This window comes from Chiloscyllium punctatum, chromosome 1 (assembly GCF_047496795.1).
Source record: "Chiloscyllium punctatum isolate Juve2018m chromosome 1, sChiPun1.3, whole genome shotgun sequence".
Taxonomy (NCBI): domain Eukaryota; kingdom Metazoa; phylum Chordata; class Chondrichthyes; order Orectolobiformes; family Hemiscylliidae; genus Chiloscyllium; species Chiloscyllium punctatum.
The window spans coordinates 44,872,506-44,890,556 of record NC_092739.1 but is presented as its reverse complement, the minus strand read 5'-3'; the positions used below and the strand labels follow the sequence as shown (position 1 = coordinate 44,890,556).

At 41.5% G+C, this 18,051-nt stretch overlaps 1 protein-coding gene across 1 annotated transcript in view; it reads left to right on the top strand.

Annotated features, from left to right (window-relative positions):
• LOC140459775 (uncharacterized) overlaps positions 1-18,051 on the top strand; it is a 243,750-nt gene that overhangs the window by 145,072 nt on the left and 80,627 nt on the right. Inside the window, exons 17-21 of the mRNA XM_072554326.1 lie at positions 2,125-2,169; positions 13,420-13,464; positions 13,559-13,636; positions 16,058-16,081; positions 16,524-16,568. Of these exons, the coding sequence (XP_072410427.1) occupies positions 2,125-2,169; positions 13,420-13,464; positions 13,559-13,636; positions 16,058-16,081; positions 16,524-16,568 (237 nt within the window). The remainder of the gene's footprint in view (positions 1-2,124; positions 2,170-13,419; positions 13,465-13,558; positions 13,637-16,057; positions 16,082-16,523; positions 16,569-18,051) is intronic.

The following is an 18,051-nucleotide window of genomic DNA, read 5'->3' as shown; positions in this document are numbered from 1 at the left end:
AGTCCCATTCTGGTCCCTGGGGTTAAATGAGTGATGTCTAAAGGAAGTTTTATTTTAACCACATTTCTGTATTTGAGAGAACCATGATACCTGCTCCAGTGCCCAGCTTGCAGTTTGTTTTGTGCTCTTTCCCTTTTATTTCAGCAATTCAATCATCTCCCAAGATCCTGTTATTTCTCACAGAAATTTTATTTCATTGCTTTTGAGCTCTTCAATTTCTTGATGTTACTTGGCATGGTTTTTTTTCTTTTCCAGTGTAACTCTTTATTGCTGTGTCTGTTTTAAAATGGCCTGTCTGCCTGCAGGACTGCCACTCCACAGGGCAATCTTTACCTCCAATGCTGCTTTACCCACCACAGAAAGAACACTGCATAGTGGTAGCACCCCACTTTGTGCTTTCATAACTTCTGTTTAGATGCGTTTTCAGTCCTGTGCCCCGCAAACTGCACTATGTCAATTGCTTTTCTCCAAGCAGAATTCATTTGGCTTCAGATTAAAAACTCTTCTGTTTTCTCACCTCTGCTTGCCTTGGTAATTGCATTGCTGTTGCTAGTGTCAAAACTTCCCCTGTGCGTAAAAACAATCTGATAAGATCTCCACCAACACTCCAATCACAATGTAATTCTTAATTAGGTAATCTTTAATATTTACAATTACATGCTAATTGATATAGGTCATTAATGAAGGAACCTCGACTCTTTCCTGGGTTTCTAATGCATTTGTTACTTTTTGACCTGTCCATAATTTCATCTAAGGTTGAAAAAATATTGAAATTTCCTAGAACAACTTTAAATGTGGAAGTTTATTTCGTTATGCCCTGCCCCATTAATACAACATACATAATGCTACTAATTGTACAGAGAAGTTGTTGACTTTGGCCTTGTTGGTTTAGCTGCTAAATCTCAAAGCATTCAATACTTGGTAAACAGTCTGTACCAGGTTAGCTACATCTGGTCTTATATTAGGCGTTCTACATGCTTGACTTATCCTGGTAGCAGTAATTTCTTCACACTGAAGTTACTTCCTGAGCTTTCTAATGTTCAGCATTACTCTGTTTATAACTGCTTTCCAACCATTAGGCTATTTCTTCTCTTTCACTTCCTCTAACTGTCCCACTAGCAGTGGTGGTGGTGAAGGCTAACATACTTTCTAAGGTACATCGCTGTGGAGCAACCCGAAAGTGCTCAACCACAGGCTGCACACAAGTCAGCCCCTTGATTTACAATGTGTGTTCTTACAGTGCAAATAAAGGTCCACTTGCTTAATCGAGCACAGGCAATAAAAAGATTGAAAATTATGTTGGTAGGCACCTCAGGAGGAGGCAAGATGAATTATCCACTTGGCAGTTATGGCTGAGAATAGTTATAAACGTGCGCTGTGATTGTGTGCTCTACAATTGTTGTGGTACTGGGACATTCATCTAGTTAACTGTGAAGCTGTTTACCAACTTCCATAACTCGATACAGCAGTGCTACAAAGCTTTGATAGGATGCATTGCCTGGAGGGTATCTCAGTCTACTCTACAGCATGCTACTTCCACCATTGAGCATCCACGTAGTTCTGTCTTGCAGCACTACTAAATTTCTTGTACCTCATGTAACCCTGGGCAATGGTACAGATCCGCTGTACCTCACAGTCACCCTAAGGTAGGAGTCCACACCAAAACCCTGAGAGACAGTATCTCAGTGTAGCACCTGGGGTGAGAGCAGAGATTAATCAGCAATAAACTGACAAATACTGCCCTCGATTGGGTTTGTTTTTTGTCAGTCCTATTAAACAAACTTATAACTTGTGAGCTGTTACTTGGAGAGTAAGGGCAGAATTTTAATTTATTCCTGTTTTTGCCACATTCACTGCCAACATGAATATCATTCCTCCAAACAGAAATCAAGAAGACACCAGTGGTAATGCAAGTTAATTAAATCCACTCATTCTAATGTAGAGCACGTCAGAAATTGGGATTGTTATTTAAATGTAACATTTATATTAAATTATATTATTGAGAATACTTCTGAATAATCTTTGTTCACAGGATAACGTAATGTTTCTCTTTTTATCCTTTTGTCCTACTCCACCCCTTTTCTGATGTTTTTCCGTTGCCTGTTACTGTGTGACCTGGACAAGGGCGAGCCAGGTGAACTGGGGATGCCAGGCCGCTACGGTGTAAAGGTTAGTGCTGTGTGTTATTTCAATCACTGCAGTTTCCTTCCGATTAGTTAATAATTAGAAGTGACTTAAAAAGCATTATGGATATGAGATTGGTCCTGAGCTGATGAGTTTCAAGGCGGTCAGACTTGTCCTGAACAAAAATCTGTTTAAGAAATGCATTTTGCTCAGCAAAGCCATCGATTGTTGGACATCAATCCCTTCCCATTGCACATCTCAAGCCCAGTTTCTCTGCTTAACCCCACTCATTCTGTCCACATCAGTGACCTCTCCCACTAAATCATTTCACAACTCTATTCCCCTTTGAAAGATAAATCTTGTCTGACTTCATTCTTTTTTTTTCATTCATTCACGGGATGGGGGGGTATCACTAGCCAGGCTAGCATTCATTGCCATCCCTAATTGCCCAGAGAGCACTCAAATGTCAACCACATGACTGTGGCCAGGGGTCATGTGTAGGCCGGACGCGGTAAGGATGGCAGTTTCCTTCCCTAAAAGACATTAGTGATCCAGATGGGTTTTTCTCATAATCGACGATGGTCTTCATTCGACGTTTAATTCCAGGTAATTTTCGAATTCTAATTCAATCATCTGCCATGGCAGAATCCGACCCCGGGCCCAAGAACATTACTAGGGTCTCTGAATTAATAGCCGAGCAATAATACCACGAGGCCATTACCTCCCCTTAAAGCTGATGTTCTAACATCAATATCATGGTGCTTTGCCAATGAGCACATTGGACTGGTCTGGGTTGCCTGGTGCCCGAATGCCTGCCTGCCTATTTATACTGGCTGGAGGATTCATAATCAAAGTTCTTGTGTTCCCAGCCCCCTGTCCTCACATAGCTGGTGATGCGTACCTCTACAGTCAACACATCATTGCTTGGATTTAGTCTGAAATGAGAAATCTGTGTTGTTGTGCTTTTTTAAAATGTTAATGATTCAGGAAAGTCAGCTTCCTGTAGAGCAAAGCCAACTGAAACCAGCTGCTCACCTTCAAGGCTGACCTTAGAACCTGCACATCCATGGACTCCTATCTAGGAAAGCACACTAGTGCCTCGACTTCCTCAGAAGGCTAAGCAAATTCAGCAAGTCCACAATGACTCTGAGCAATTTTTATAGATGCACCACAGAAAGCATCCTATCCAGAAGATTTACAGCGTGGTATGGCAACCGCTGTGCCCAAGACTACAAGAAATTACAGAAAGTTGTGAACGCAGCCCAAGTCATCACACAGTCCAGCATTCCTTTTCATTGACTCCATCTACAGTTCTCGTTACCTCAGGAAAGCAGTCAACATAATCAATGACTCCTCCCAACCCGGTTATACTCTCTTCCCCACTCTTCGATCAGGCAGAAGGTGAAATGGTTTGATTTGTCTGGTTAGCATACCTTTCACTGTATTTTGTTATGTGCAACAATAATAAATCAAATCAAATTCAAATCCTTTGAAAGCTTGTCGAGGGTGAGATTTTCATCCTGTGTGCATGCAGATGTATGGAAATTCCATTCCTAGTTTTGCAGCAGGTGTTACCCTGATCATCATCAGCTTCACACCAATACAAATTATGTGACTCTATTCGGATGTGAAGCACCTTTAGCTAACAGAGGTGATACAAACTCAAATATAGCAGCGGTCAACTTCATGCCCAATGTGATAAACCTACAGCCAACTCGAGACAAGCCTTTATAAAGTGCCCGAATAGTCCACTGGATTAAAGGAATATTTTTCACCTTTATTTATATCATTGCACTTTTTGTAGAGAGCTGACAGCTCTTGACAGTGAAATTGAACTATCTTCACAAACCAATGATCAGAATGCTGATGTGTAATGCTACATGTTGAGCTACTTGCATGTGATTGAGAAGAAGCTCAGTATAAAATAAGTCAAACATGTAGCCCTTTAAGGAGTTGGCAAGTGTGGTGCTGGAAAAGCACAGCAGATCATGCAGTGTCCAAGGACCAGGAGAGGCGACAATTTGGGCATAAGCCCTTCATCAGGAATGTGCAGGAGCTGAGAGATAAATAGGAGGTTGGGGATTGAGCTCAGGGGTAGGTAGGTGGGAAGGCAATAGGTGGATGTAGGTGTGGGGTGATTGTAATAGGTCAGTGGGGAGGATGGAGTGGAAAAGTGAGAAGAAAGATGGTCAGGTCAAGAGGGCGGTACTGAATTGGAGGTTTGGATCTGGGATGGAGTTGGGGGAGGGGAGATCTGGAAACTGGAAGTCGTTGTTGATGCCGTGTGGTTGAACAGTCCCAAGGTGGAAGATGATGTGTACCGCTTTAAAACAGCCCCATAATACTCAATAATGTATTAAAGAGGCATGGAAAAGTCTAAGACAAAGACCTCTATGATTTAAGCTGGGAGTTTATTACCTGACATCAGAGTGTTACTAATAAATAAGGAAGGACTCCCAGGGCTTCCCAACAATGCCCTGTGGAACCTCCTCAGCATCTTTCTGTTATTCTTCAGTCTGATAATGATGTCAATTCTCAAGCATTCCAGCGTTCCTGTTGAACAGATCTAGCTTGGGACTTCAGTCCCTGAGGATTCTGTGGTTTCTAAGCCATGGCCAATATTTTAAGCTATTAATGTTAAGGGGGCAGGTGTAACCCGGGTCAGTGATTAGTCTCGCACCTGTTGGATGTAACATCAGCAGTTCCAGACAGTCTAGACTGACAGCTCCAGAGGACCTATTATGGACCAATTTAATCCACAGAAGTATCATAAGGAAATCATCAAATCCATTGCCCTGGCTTTTGGAGGCTGGGCTGAGCTGAAGGAAGACCAGGTCTTTCACACCTCATCACAGCAGTTCCTGTGTGGATACACTGAGAGACACTTTAAGAAGAGAAGGTATGTGTGGTGAAAATACACTTTCAATTCCCCCTCCAAGTAACATTAAACTATGAGAAGCTGGAAATCACCTTGTTACACAAATCCGCATTTTAAATTGATCCCTGTGTGCTAACCGCTTCAAATTTCACCTTCCTGGTAGAAACTGTACATGTGACATTGAGCAGTGGATATCTTTCCTGGTCTTCAACAATGGTCAGAGATAAAAAAAAACTGCAGATGCTGGGATCGAAGGTAGACAAGCAGCAATCCAGGCAGCATCAGGAGGTGGAGAAGTCAACATTTCGGGTGTAACCCTTCTTCAGGTTAAGCAGTGTTGAAGACAAGAAAACCAGTGACATCCAGGTGTCACGTAGATGTCTCCAAATCAGGCCAAAGGAAGGGAGATCTCTGAGAGATCTGCAATAGGGTCACTGATCAAGAGTCTCCAAGTTGACATTCGTCAGCAACTACATGCTGAAAGTGACTGTGGAAACAATAAGCACCTGCCGTGAGGGAGAAGATGTTTCAAATAATTATTGATATTGGGATAGATCATCAAAAGGGCATGAAAATGGTGTGAGGGATCAACCACCCAGTTTTCGTCCCTAATGAATCAATGAAGGTTGGAAAGGAAAAGGTGCATGAGTATGTCATCTGTAGCCTGTATGTCAGAAGATATTGTAGAATGAGGGGGAAGTGGCATGTAAGGAAGAGGATTAGGGAGAAGGATGCCATCCCCATCAATGGTTCAAACCTCCCAGTAACCATGCCATCAGCAGCAGCTATCCCAGTAATGCATAGTGCTGTCTTCTCCGTGAAGCTGAGATATGCAGCAAGCAGTTAGGAAGGCAAATGGTATTTGCTATTGCCAAATAATGTTGACCTTCACACACAAGGATTTGAGTACAGGAGTCTTACAGCAGTTGTGTAGATCCTTGGAGAGACCACACCTGGAGTGCTGTATGCAATTTTGGTCTCTTTAACTAAAAGAAAATATACTGCCATAGAGGGAATGCAGTGAAAGTCCATCAAACTGATTCATATGTTGGTAGTTTTGTCATCATATAAGGAGAGATTGGGTCAGCTGGGTCTGGGTTCACTGACGTTAGAAGAATAAGAAGGTTTCTCATTTCAGTGTAAAAACATCAGTCAGAACTGGACAGACCAGAAGCAAGGATTAAAGTTTCCATTAATCAGGAGCCTCACTGGAAGGGGTCACAGTCTCAGGATACATCGTACAGTAGTCCACACCCCCCAACCCATCCACCACCACCCCATAACCCAGGGGATATGTTCCAAGACCTACAGTGGAAGCCCAAAACTGCCGGTAGGAGCAAACCCATTCATTTAAATGGGAAACGTACCTTCCCAGCAGCTTCCTGTTCCCTGCTTCTGGAACGTTCCCTGTAATATGTTCACGCCGCAGTAAACCACAGGTAACTGAAACAACAGAAACTGGACCCACAGATATGGAGGTCGCCCTGTATACCAATTCAGAGTGAGACAAGGAAAAAGGTCCTTCACTCAAAGGATGCTCAACCTGTAAAAATCTCTACTACAGAAAGTTATGGAAGCCGAGTCACTAAATATATTTAAGAAAGAAATATTTCTTTAAAGGCTACATATGAATATGGGGACCCAGTAGGAATATGGCATTGGGATTGAGCCAAGATTATTCTGCTGAATGGCAAAATGGACTCAATGGGTTGAATGATGTCCTCAAGCAACAAGTTTCTATCTTTGTGTTTCTCCCCCTTCAATTAGCTCCTTCTGCCTTTGGATATGCATAAAGCTGTACTGCAGGAGAGATAGAATTATGTCAGTGAGTGTGGTACAGTTTGTAGGTGTTGTGACAGTAGTAAATTAATAACTCTGTGTTCAATCTGTATAGTGTGGATATGAAGGTTGCAGTCATGTTAAATGTGTAAAGGTTTGGTAAATCACATGAACTTATGTATGAGTCCTGGTAGACAGAGATTGTTGACGTGTGATGGAGGTGTGCTGATTTGAGCAGTGACTGAGATATCTGGTGCAGTTGATGGAATTTGACTTTTGAAGATGTATTTATCAAACTTGATGACTCATGTAATGTCACTAAATTTCTTGTAGCATTACCTTTGGATCATCAGAGCTAGATGTCTCACATTGATCTCCACTTCTCTCCATTCCCACTGCTCTTTCCCAGTGTGCCTAAAGAGGCTCCATTCTTCTGCAAGCACAGAACAACTCTCCTTTCCACCTTCCCAGTTGAGCTTCCGATAAGAGAGATTCCTATCTTCCATGTTGAGCCAGCCTTTCCAGGTCAGAACCAGCTCCCACAAAACTCCCAGCATTTGCACGAGCCACAATGCATCTCCACTTTAAGAGTTGTAAGCTCAATTTTAGCAGTGATTCATATCATTCCAATGTGTATCAATTTTGGGCTCACTGCTGATACACGAATTTAAACAAAAACATAATCAGCACGGGCTATATATAGATATAATGTAAATGAGCAGGTAACGCAAAGCTGTTGTCCTATCTGTATTACATCCAATGAGTGTAATTAGTCAGCCTTCACAGTCCTGTGCCCATTTTCACGTGCCATTTTTCCTGTAGCCCACATTGTGTTAAATAAACCAATGGCATGAGCTGAGAACCACTCTGAGCCAGCAAGAACAGGTATAATAGACAAGTGGGGTCTGTGTGTACTTCGATAAAAAACAGCAGAGCTTTGGAAGAACTGAGGTTTACAGAGGATGAGATACCAGCAATGACAGCAACAGAACAGACAACTCTAAAGATAACAAAGCATGGGTTATGTTTCCAGTGGTTGGTGGGAAATAGACAATGTTGGGAAGAGGTAAGAGTGATTAGCCTTGATATCAGGACAGTACTTGACCAAGTGTGGCATCAAGGAGCCCTGGCAAAACTTAACTCAAGAAAATTAGTTGTGGCGGGTTAATGGTGGTGTGGAGGAATGTGGGGGAGTGGTATTCTTCATTGGTTGCTGACAAACCCAGCACAAAGGAAGACAGTGTGTATATTAGAAATGACAATGTGGAGGTGTCAATGTTGGGGTGGACAAAGTTAAAAATTATACAACACCAGGTTATAGTCCAACAGATTTACTTGCAACAACAAGCTCTCAGAGCACTGCTCCTTCGTTAGGTAACTAGTGGAGCAGGATCATAGGACACAGAATGTATAGTAAAAGATCTAAGTGTCATACAACCGATGCAATGTATTGAGCAAAGAAATCATTTCACTACTCCGATATTACTGCAGGAGTTTCAAGGTTGAAGTTCTAGACCCACTCATCATTTGTGATCTCGTCAATGAACTTGTATTCATCGTGAGATGAGAAGTGAGAATTCTCACTAATGGTTGCGAGATGTTGAGAACCATTATTACTCATTAGATGCAGTCCAGAACAAAATGCACCTGCATCTGTACACAATTCAGGCACAGGGCTGGTAAGTGGTGGGTAACGTTCACACCAGCTCTTACAGCCAGCCATCATCATCTCAAAGAAGGGAGAATTTAATGCTCTCCCCTCTTTGGCAATTGCATAACATCGCTAAATCTCCCACTATTAACACCTTGAGGACTATCATTGATCAGCTGGACTCACCACTGTACCAGGGGCTGGGAATTCTGCAACAAGGGCGGCACGGTGGCACAGTGGTTAGCACTGCTGCCTCACAGCGCCAGAGACCCGGGTTCATTTCCCGCCTCAGGCGACTGACTGTGTGGAGTTTGCACATTCTCCCCGTGTCTGCGTGGGTTTCCTCCGGGTGCTCAGGTTTCTTCCCACAGTCCAAAGATGTGCAGGTCAGGTGAATTGGCCATGCTAAATTGCCCGTAGTGTTAGGTAAGGGGTATATGTAGGGGTATGGGTGGGTTACGCTTCGGCGGGGCGGTGTGGACTTGTTGGGCCGAAGGGCCTGTTTCCATACTGTACGTAATCTAATCTAATCTAAAAAAAAGTAACTCGCCTCCTCAAAGTCTCTCCACCATCTGCAAGGCACAAGTCAGAAGTGTGATGGATAAGTATTTTTCTGGATGGGTACAGCTCCAACAAGAAGCTTGATGCCATCCAAGACAAAGTAGTCTACTTAATTGGCACACACCTTCAAACATTCTTCACCAGTGACACTCTGCAGCAACAGTGTACCAGCTACAAGATGCACTGCAGTGGTCCATCAAAGCTTCTTCAACAGTATCTTCCAAACCCACAACCTCTACCACGTGGAAGGATAAGGGCAGTTTGGAGAGGACATGGGAATAAAATGAAACAAAGCCAAGCAGGAGTAGGAATTCAAGACTAGGAAATTTAACTGAGTTGAGGGAGCATTATCCTAATAGGGCAGGGGAAGGAAGTATTAGAAGCAACTCATTTGGCAATCTCTTTTGGTGTCTTCTAATCCCCTAATGTAGCAGTTAATTACTTCTTGAATAGTTCCTCAATTCTGTCCAGAAGACCATGACAACAGACCAAATGACTCCTATCAATCCAGTTCTATACAAGTACCCCTCCTGTCCGATGCATGTACAAGTATCACTGTGCAAGTATTCAAAGAAAAAGCATTGTCCAAAACTAGTGATTGTTTTAGGTAAAAAGAGGAGGCACAATTGACTGGACTGATGCAAACCTCAAAAACATAAAATCCATTATTTATTTGAAAAGATGAAAGATTTATCTCCTTGGGGCTCATTCAACCATCATGTCTACAGTGGACTCTGAAGGAGACAGTTGTATTTTTCATGCTGTGCACATGTAACTCATCAAAGGAGCACACATTGAAGTTTACTTAACAGCTTCCATTTTTGAAACAAGCTGTGTTCTTTCCTCATTTCTATGTGTCCCACAAACATTCACACTTTTTTTTATTAGACGTTTTGGCACATGTATGTAGTTTATTTTCCCCCAGGTTATATTTTTTGGCAGTGTTTCCCTTGTATTAATAGGGTGTCTGCAAGCCTCAGTCACAAGCTCACGGTATTTCACAGCTGCCTTAACAGTGGAGCTGGTAGCAAGTCAGTTGCATATCTGGAGGCTATGAATCTAATTCTCAAGTAGAGCATTAGGTTGTCTTTTCTCCCACAGTCACAATTTTCTCTTTTTTTTTTCCTTTTTATCCAGAGCAACCCATTGCCAAAATAATGTCATGCTTACAGCTATACAATAAAGAGAGCAAGAAATAGCTCCATCAAATGCTGCAAAGTGATATTGCAACTTATAAAGGCATAAAGATTGCTAAATGAAAAAACATGAAAGGCCATCTGGTTTGCCTACTATCCTGGTACGATATGCCAGAACAATAATAGAGTTGATGTTGAATCATGCCAATCAATCTGTATCAGTTAGTCTGCTTCAGATCCGGACATGGGTGAGGACAACCCCCAGTGATAAAGGTTTGTGAACCAGAGGTTCAAAGTCACATGCTTCTTTCAGAAATACTACAGTTACCAAATTTTATGGCTCAGATTACACATGCACCCATCCAAAATATAATTTCCTGCAAGCAATTTATCTGTTTGCATTTGAATAAATCTCAGCCTGCCGCTTCCATGTCTCCGTAGGATGGATGTCCATAAATTCATCACTCTCACATTGAAATTGTATCTTCACATTGGTTTTAAAATTACCCCCATTCATGCACAAGACATGTCCTGTGGTTTTTTTTTTCACTAAGCAATTTGAAACAACTTACTGACATTTATTTTAATTGACTTTGAATTTTAAAATCAACAATCATATACAACTCTCAACCTACGCTTTCCCAGTGATAAATTACTTGGCCTACATAATTGCTGTTTGTAATTATTCCATCTATCCCTCAACCTTTCCGGCTGCCCTCTATTATATTCTCTCAATTTGTGCAACATGCTTTATGTCCTGTGTCAACCGAAACTGCATGCAGTATTCCAAGTGCACTTTCTCCAATGACTTATAATTGGAGAACAGCTTCACTTATTATGGCTCAAGATTGGCATTTTCTGACATCTCAACACTTTCCTCACTATCACTGAGCATTGTTGCAAAATCTTCAGTTTGCAGTTGAGTAGGGCTGCAAGATTCTTTTTTTTAAAATTTTCCATACATGTTATTTTCCATACATGTTATTTTCCATACATGTTATTTTCCATACATGTTATTTTCTTTTCCTTCCTTTCTGAATGTTTTGGCTTAATGTGTGAATGCCGTGCACATTATTTACACTGAATTTCATTTGTCATTTGTCTGCCCAATTCCTAGGTATATTGATTTTGTCATATGATGTATCCTCTTCAGTTTTGAGACCCAACACAGATGATTAACTTTGCATTACCTGTAAATCAAGTCACTGAGCATCCAACTCTAAGTTTAGATTACGACGGTGTTGTACAGTACCCTACATGACCCCAATGGCTGGTTTTCTGCCAGTTTGACAAGATTCTGTATGCCCCGTGCTTTCATTTCTATCATTTCCTGATTATGTATCCATTGTATTACATATCTGACGAGGTCCACTCCTTTCACATTACTACCTGTTAGAGTGCTGTGCTGCGTGGGAGGCCACTAAATTCCACACATGAGTTTAAGTATGAGTGTGTCACAAAGATGTCATGCAGTGATATATTTGACTAAAATTTGTACCATTGTATCATGATGTTGTGTAAAAAAGTGCACAAAAAGGTAAGAAATGTTTGAGTGAATAAAGCTTCACAGATGAGAACTTGAAGTCTGTTTTGCAATGAACAGTGAGGGTATTATAATATTGAACTGGCTTTATACAGCAGGAATGACATTCAACTGTTGGTCATCTTTCTCTTTCTCTGCTAAGAAATGGCTGTGAAAGTGAAAAACGGTGATAAATGCAGGAGAGGATAGTTTGTGTACCCTCTGGAGGTTCAGGGCTCGCTTGATATTGTTTTCAGGTGGGCCTTTGGTTGGATAAGTATCAGACCCCCCCACCCAGCCCCCAACCGAGATAAGCACGAAGCTATTCAATTGTGAACCTTGGATCCCTTCACGAGCTGGAGGATCTCAATTGCACAGTTTGGGTAAAATGGGTGAAGTGTGCAATGTGCATAAACCATTTATTTGTACCATGCATTGCATAGTCAAGCTACAGCTGAACACAAAAGAGATTCGAATGCTTCATATTTGAGGAAGAGAAGAGTCCACAAATATATCTTCAAACTGCTGCTGATCCGTGTAAAGTATTTTGTCGCCAGAATCAATCTCATTCCTACTCACCCTGGGTGTGACCTGTCACTGATTTTCCAGTGGCCCACAACTAGAATAGGACTGGGAAAATACCAAGAGTGGGTGCAGTCAGTATCAGTTTGATGGGCGAAGAGGCCTTTTAAAGATAGTGCAGTGGGCGACACGGTGGCACAGTGGTTAGCACTGCTGCCTCACAGCGCCAGAGACCTGGGTTCAATTCCTGCCTCAGGCAACTGACTGTGTGGAGTTTGCACATTTTCCCTGTGTCTGCGTGGGTTTCCTCCGGGTGCTCCGGTTTCCTCCCACAGTCCAGAAATGTGCAGGTTAGGTGAATTGGCCATGCTAAATTGCCCGTAGTGTTAGGTGAAGGGGTAAATGTAGGGGAATGGGTCTGGGTGGGTTGCGCTTCGGCGGGTCAGTGTGGACTTGTTGGGCCGAAGGGCCTGTTTCCACACTGTAAGTAATCTAAGCAGGTCTCTATAGAGCCAGTCCCTTTGTGGATATCCGCTGAGCAGTGAGTTGTTGTGGGAATAGCTGTGGCTAGATGGAGCTAGAATTGAATGAGAGAGTTACTGTAGAGATGGGACGGTGAGTAGATGATGCATTGATCAGATACAATGAGAAATCCCACTAGGCCTCTCAGCAAACATTCCTGCAACAAAGTCAATGCAATGGCATAGTTAGAAAAAGTCTGATTCAGCCCATAGTCACCTTTTAGACTAGCTTTTATTTCCAGACATTTATTGCCAGACATTTACTGCATTCAAATTTTGTCTTTGGCTGTGGTGGAATTTGAATTCATATCCTCAGAGTATTTAGCCTGGATCTATCTGATTACTGGTTTAGTGTCATTTCCCCGACATCTCTGTTGCCTTGTAAGCCAATTAATTCTGACTGAAGTCAGAGAGTATCCAAAAGTTCATGTTTTTGTTCTAAATGTTTGCATGCCAAGAAACTGAAAGATAGAAACCCATTGAGATTCACAGTCCTAGTTTATCAATTGAAGCCCTCAGTGCAGATTTTCCTAATCAATCTCGCCCATTTGCTATTTCTGGTGTGAAATTTCTGTCCATCATACTTGCAATGTCATTCTCAACATTTTGACCCAGGTCTTTGCACAATTGTAATTGCAGAACAATGAATTAGGGAGCCTTAATCTGTCTGACACTGTTTTATGAACACAGATATATAACTGAATTATAATTTTTCTGTTCTCCAGGGTGACCGTGGAGACCCTGGGGATTCAGGGCCAATGGGACCCAGAGTGAGTTGCCATATTTTGTTTTTTGGTATTCTTTAATCATGCACTGTCCATATGCGGATCTGAATTCAATGCGAATTGTAATGATACTTTTTAGGGTCCACCTGGGCAAAAAGGAGAACAAGGGGTAACTGAGATAATAGACTACAACGGCAATATCCATCAAGCACTCCAGGTGAGTGGGGTTCTCTGGGTGAATTTGTAACTTAGAGTCAGTTAGTGATAAGTAATTTTGTGGTGTTCTTATGAGGAACATAGGAATTAAGAGTGGGAGTAGGCAATTCAGCCCTTCGAAACAGCTCTGCCATTTAACATGATTGTGCCTGATCTTATCCTGGTCTCAACTCCACTTTCCTGCCTGCTCCCCATAGCCCTTTATCCTCCTTTCTGGAATTGGAACATCAATGAGATTGGCCTTGGAAAAGAAGTGCCTGATTTCTTCCATTTCCCCAGCCTGGCCACTTGTTGCAGTTATGTCACCTTCTTCCCAGTGGCTTGACAGTGCTGTATGTTCCTGCATCATCCCTTCCCAGCCCCCAGTTATGTCATGGGGGTCCACATACTGGTAAAGATGATGGGCAGAATTGTACAAATTAGCTGACCCCACTCTGAACTCAGATTCTCTGATAGGGTCGGGGCAGAGGTCTGCACTCATGGCACCAAAGCAAGATTGTGCTAACTTAGCTGCTGTATCTCTGTTTTAATCTCAATTTTATTTCTTGGCTCTTCTGTTTGATTCTGTGGTCTGAAACATCTGTTGATAAAAGAAGTTCTTTTTATCTCAGTATCTTCAAAGCTTTTATTAAATTAATATAGCTTTAAGGGCAAACTGAGCTCAGAATGCAAATATTAGATTGGGATCATGAAAGACTATAGCCTTCTGCTTCTATTATTTCAATGCCTCATCATATGGAGCAGTTCTGTTTTCCTGTCTGTATATACTATTTGTGAAAGAATAATCATGCAATTACAAATTCTTAGCTTTGTTTTCCATTGAGCTTATATCGTAGTGATCAATATAGATACCAGATGTGTTTTTAAGAACAGCAAGCCCTTTTAATTTGCATACCACAAGAATGAACACAGATTGCTCGGTATAAATATATATATTAATCAAATACTGCTTAACTTTAAGACATTGTTATTGAGAAGTGATGTTATAATTGAGAGCTTTTCCCCATTAGTTTTAAGGTCCTGGATTGTGCTTTTAAAAGCTCAGTTACCATGGCAATCTTAAGAGCTTCTATCCATCTGTGTGGGCTGTTGCATTGTAATAAAAAAATTTATGCAAAATACATTTTATCCTAGGAAATGTTATCCAGTAATAAACAAGAGTTATTGCGAATCTAAACGATCTTGTGGGAGTATCTGTATTGAAGCACTAATGGTTCCTTGGTTGGCCTTTACCTGTGGAATCGGTATTGACAACATATAAAGGATAATAGTGAATGCATAATCAATAGTGAATACATAATCATGAGACTAAGTGGTATAATTCTCATCTTCTCTGCTTTGATTGGAACAATAAACAGCAGAGCAGATTGTCTGTCTGTTGGTGGCTCCATCAGTCTCCAATTTCAATTTTCATTGATTTCAATGGCACGTTTCTAAAGTGCTGGGGGGGGGGGGGGGGTGATCTGTTCTGCAAGCTGGTAGCTCAAGTGATGATGCTAAAATTACCATCTAATCATCACATTGACTTTGGGAAATATCATTTTATTTTTAATTCTGGATTTGAATCAAGGCCAAGCAGATGGGCTGAAACTGTCTTCCTGTCACCACCATAAATGGGTTTGAGCTGTCACAGGCTGCACTTCATGGGAGGGAATCCCCACATGAGATCTACTAGTAAGTTGATTCTAATTTGAAGACATTAGCACTCTTATCTGTCTGATATAAGAAAAGGTGATGTTATTCTCCCATGGGAGTTAGTCATTTTTAGTCAAAGTTAAAAATCACACAACTCCAGGTTATAGTCCAACAGGCTTAATTGGAAGCACTAGCTTTTGGAGAGTCTCTCCTTCATCAAGTGGTTGTCTGGCGATCCTCTCTCACAACCACCTGATGAAGGAGTGGCGCTCCGAAAGCTAGTGCTTCCAATTAAACCTGTTGAACTATAATCTGGTGTTGTGTGCTTTTTAACTTTGTACCCCCCAATCCAACACCAGCATCTCCAAATCATTTTTAGCCAACGCTGCCTTCTAAATTAGATTATCTCTATTCCAAAATGCTTTAAGGTTCCTCTGAAAAACATCCACTCAAGTGTGGTCTTAGATTTTGTTGCACCTATTCAAGAATTGTTCTATTAATCGAAAGGTAACAAGCACAGATAGTTGGACTAGGAATATCCTCAGAGTTGCTGAATCGGAAACCAAGTGTACACCCACAGATGGGGCTTTTGGTTAAGTTATGGAAAAAGTGCAGTTCCGAGGAAATATCAGACCCGAGTATAAATAAAAGCAACCAACCAGCTATTCAATGTGCGAGGGATTTCAGTGCATGACCAACTACAGAAGTAAATCACAGATGAGATTCTTTGAAAATGTTACCAATTTGTTCTTATGTTTTCTTTCTTTAATTTTGGCGTTCTCGACAGAGGATCACCACCTTAACTGTGACGGTAACAAGATGGATTCTTGAGGGTTACTGCATGTGCTGTTTTGACTTATGGCTGTATTATTATAAAATCAGACTACTGTAAATAATTGTCTAATATGCTGAAATCCTGATCAGCAACAGTGTAAATGCACTGTGTCAAGTGAAGAAAATGTCCACTTTGTACATAACCAGCCATTAATGTAAGCTCTTTGGTCCACCCTGTTAGTGAACTATTATAACCATTCATTGCTTACTGTGCTTCATCAGTGATTTATTAGTTTAATGCCTTTTACTGTGAACATTCTTAACCAATAGCTGCTCAGCCCTGTATTGTATTGTCGTGCTCTTACTTTTGACCTTATAAAAGAAAAATGCATGATCTCTGGAAGAATGTTGATCTTGCATTAAAAATATTCCAATTCGCTCCATGCAAAAGTAATTCCTTTCTGTTTCTGGGTCGTCAGGGACCACCAGGGCCTCAAGGATCTCCAGGAATGCCAGGACCAAAGGTAGAGAAATCTTATTTCTTGTCCATGATTGACAAGGGGCTTTCTCAGTAGTCACTGGGGATGGTCTCATTTTAATGACATAGACTGAAAAGGATGGTGCAGGATGAAACTTGGTTTCCTGCTGTCAATGCCATTGTTTTTAAAAGAAGCAGAATTGTATTATGTGTTAATTTAAGCATAGCCAGTGTGAAATTTGTCCAGATGGAACATTTGCACAGGTTTTCATGGTTCCTTTTATGTCAGTACAGAATTTCTCCAGTTCCTGGTTTGTACAAAGTTTCTCTCTTTTTATTCACTCTTGGGATTTGGGCAACGCTGACTGGCCAGCACTAATTACCCGTCCCTAGCTGCCCTTGAGAGGATGGTGATTAACCTCTTCTTCAACTGCTGCTGTTCACCTACTGTGGGTTGATCCACATAGTCCTTTGGGAGGGAATTCCAAGTTTGTGACCCAATGACAGTGAAGGAATGGTGATATATTTCCAAGTCTGGATGGTGACTGGCTTAGAGGGGAATGTGCAGGTGGTGATGTTCCCATATATCTGCTGTCCTTGTCCTTCTAGACGTAAGTGGCCATAGGTTTGGAAGGTGCTGTCTAAGGATCTTTGGTGAATTTCTGCAGTGCATCTTATAGATAGCACACACTGCTGGTACAAGCATCAATGGTGGAGGGAGTGGATGATCATAGATATGGTGCCAAAGTGGGCTGTTTGTCCTTGATAGAGTCAAGCTTTTTTAGTGTTGATGGGCCCATCCAGGCAAGTGAGGAGTATTCCATCACACTTCTGACTTGTGCCTCATAGACGATGGACAAGCTTTGGGGAGTCAGGAAGTGAGTTACTCATTGCAGTGTTCCTAGCCTCTGACCTATTTTTGTAGCCAATGTGTTCATGTGACAAGTCCAATAAAGTTTCTGGTTGGTAGTAACCCCAAGGATGGGGAGGTTTCAGTGATGATAACACCAATGAATGTTCAAGAGAGGTGGTTAGATTGCCTCTTTTTGGTGATGATCATTGCATGGTATATGTGTGGCATGAATGTTAAATGTCACTTGTACGCCCAAGCCTAGATATTGTCCAGATCTTGTTGCATTTGAACATGGACCACTTCAGTATCTGAGGAGTCATGAACGGTGCTAAGCATTGTGCAATCATCAGCAAACATCCCCTCTTCTGACCTTATGGTGAAGGTCAGGTCATTGGTGGAACAACTGAAGATGTTTGCACAACAATTAACGAACTAGATGCAAGCTTGCACCATCACTCTAAACCTGATTGTGTCACTATTTACATAAAACCAGTTTACTTGGATGCAATATATTATTAACTTAGTTTGTAAAACAAATAAGCCCATTTCAGTGCATATGTACAGTAGGTAAGTCAGTATCTGAAAGTAAAAGATACATCAGTATCTTTTTAGGTGGGGCTATTTACAAGGACTATCACAACATCTGATGCTGCAGCAATATAGGGTCTTCCACAAA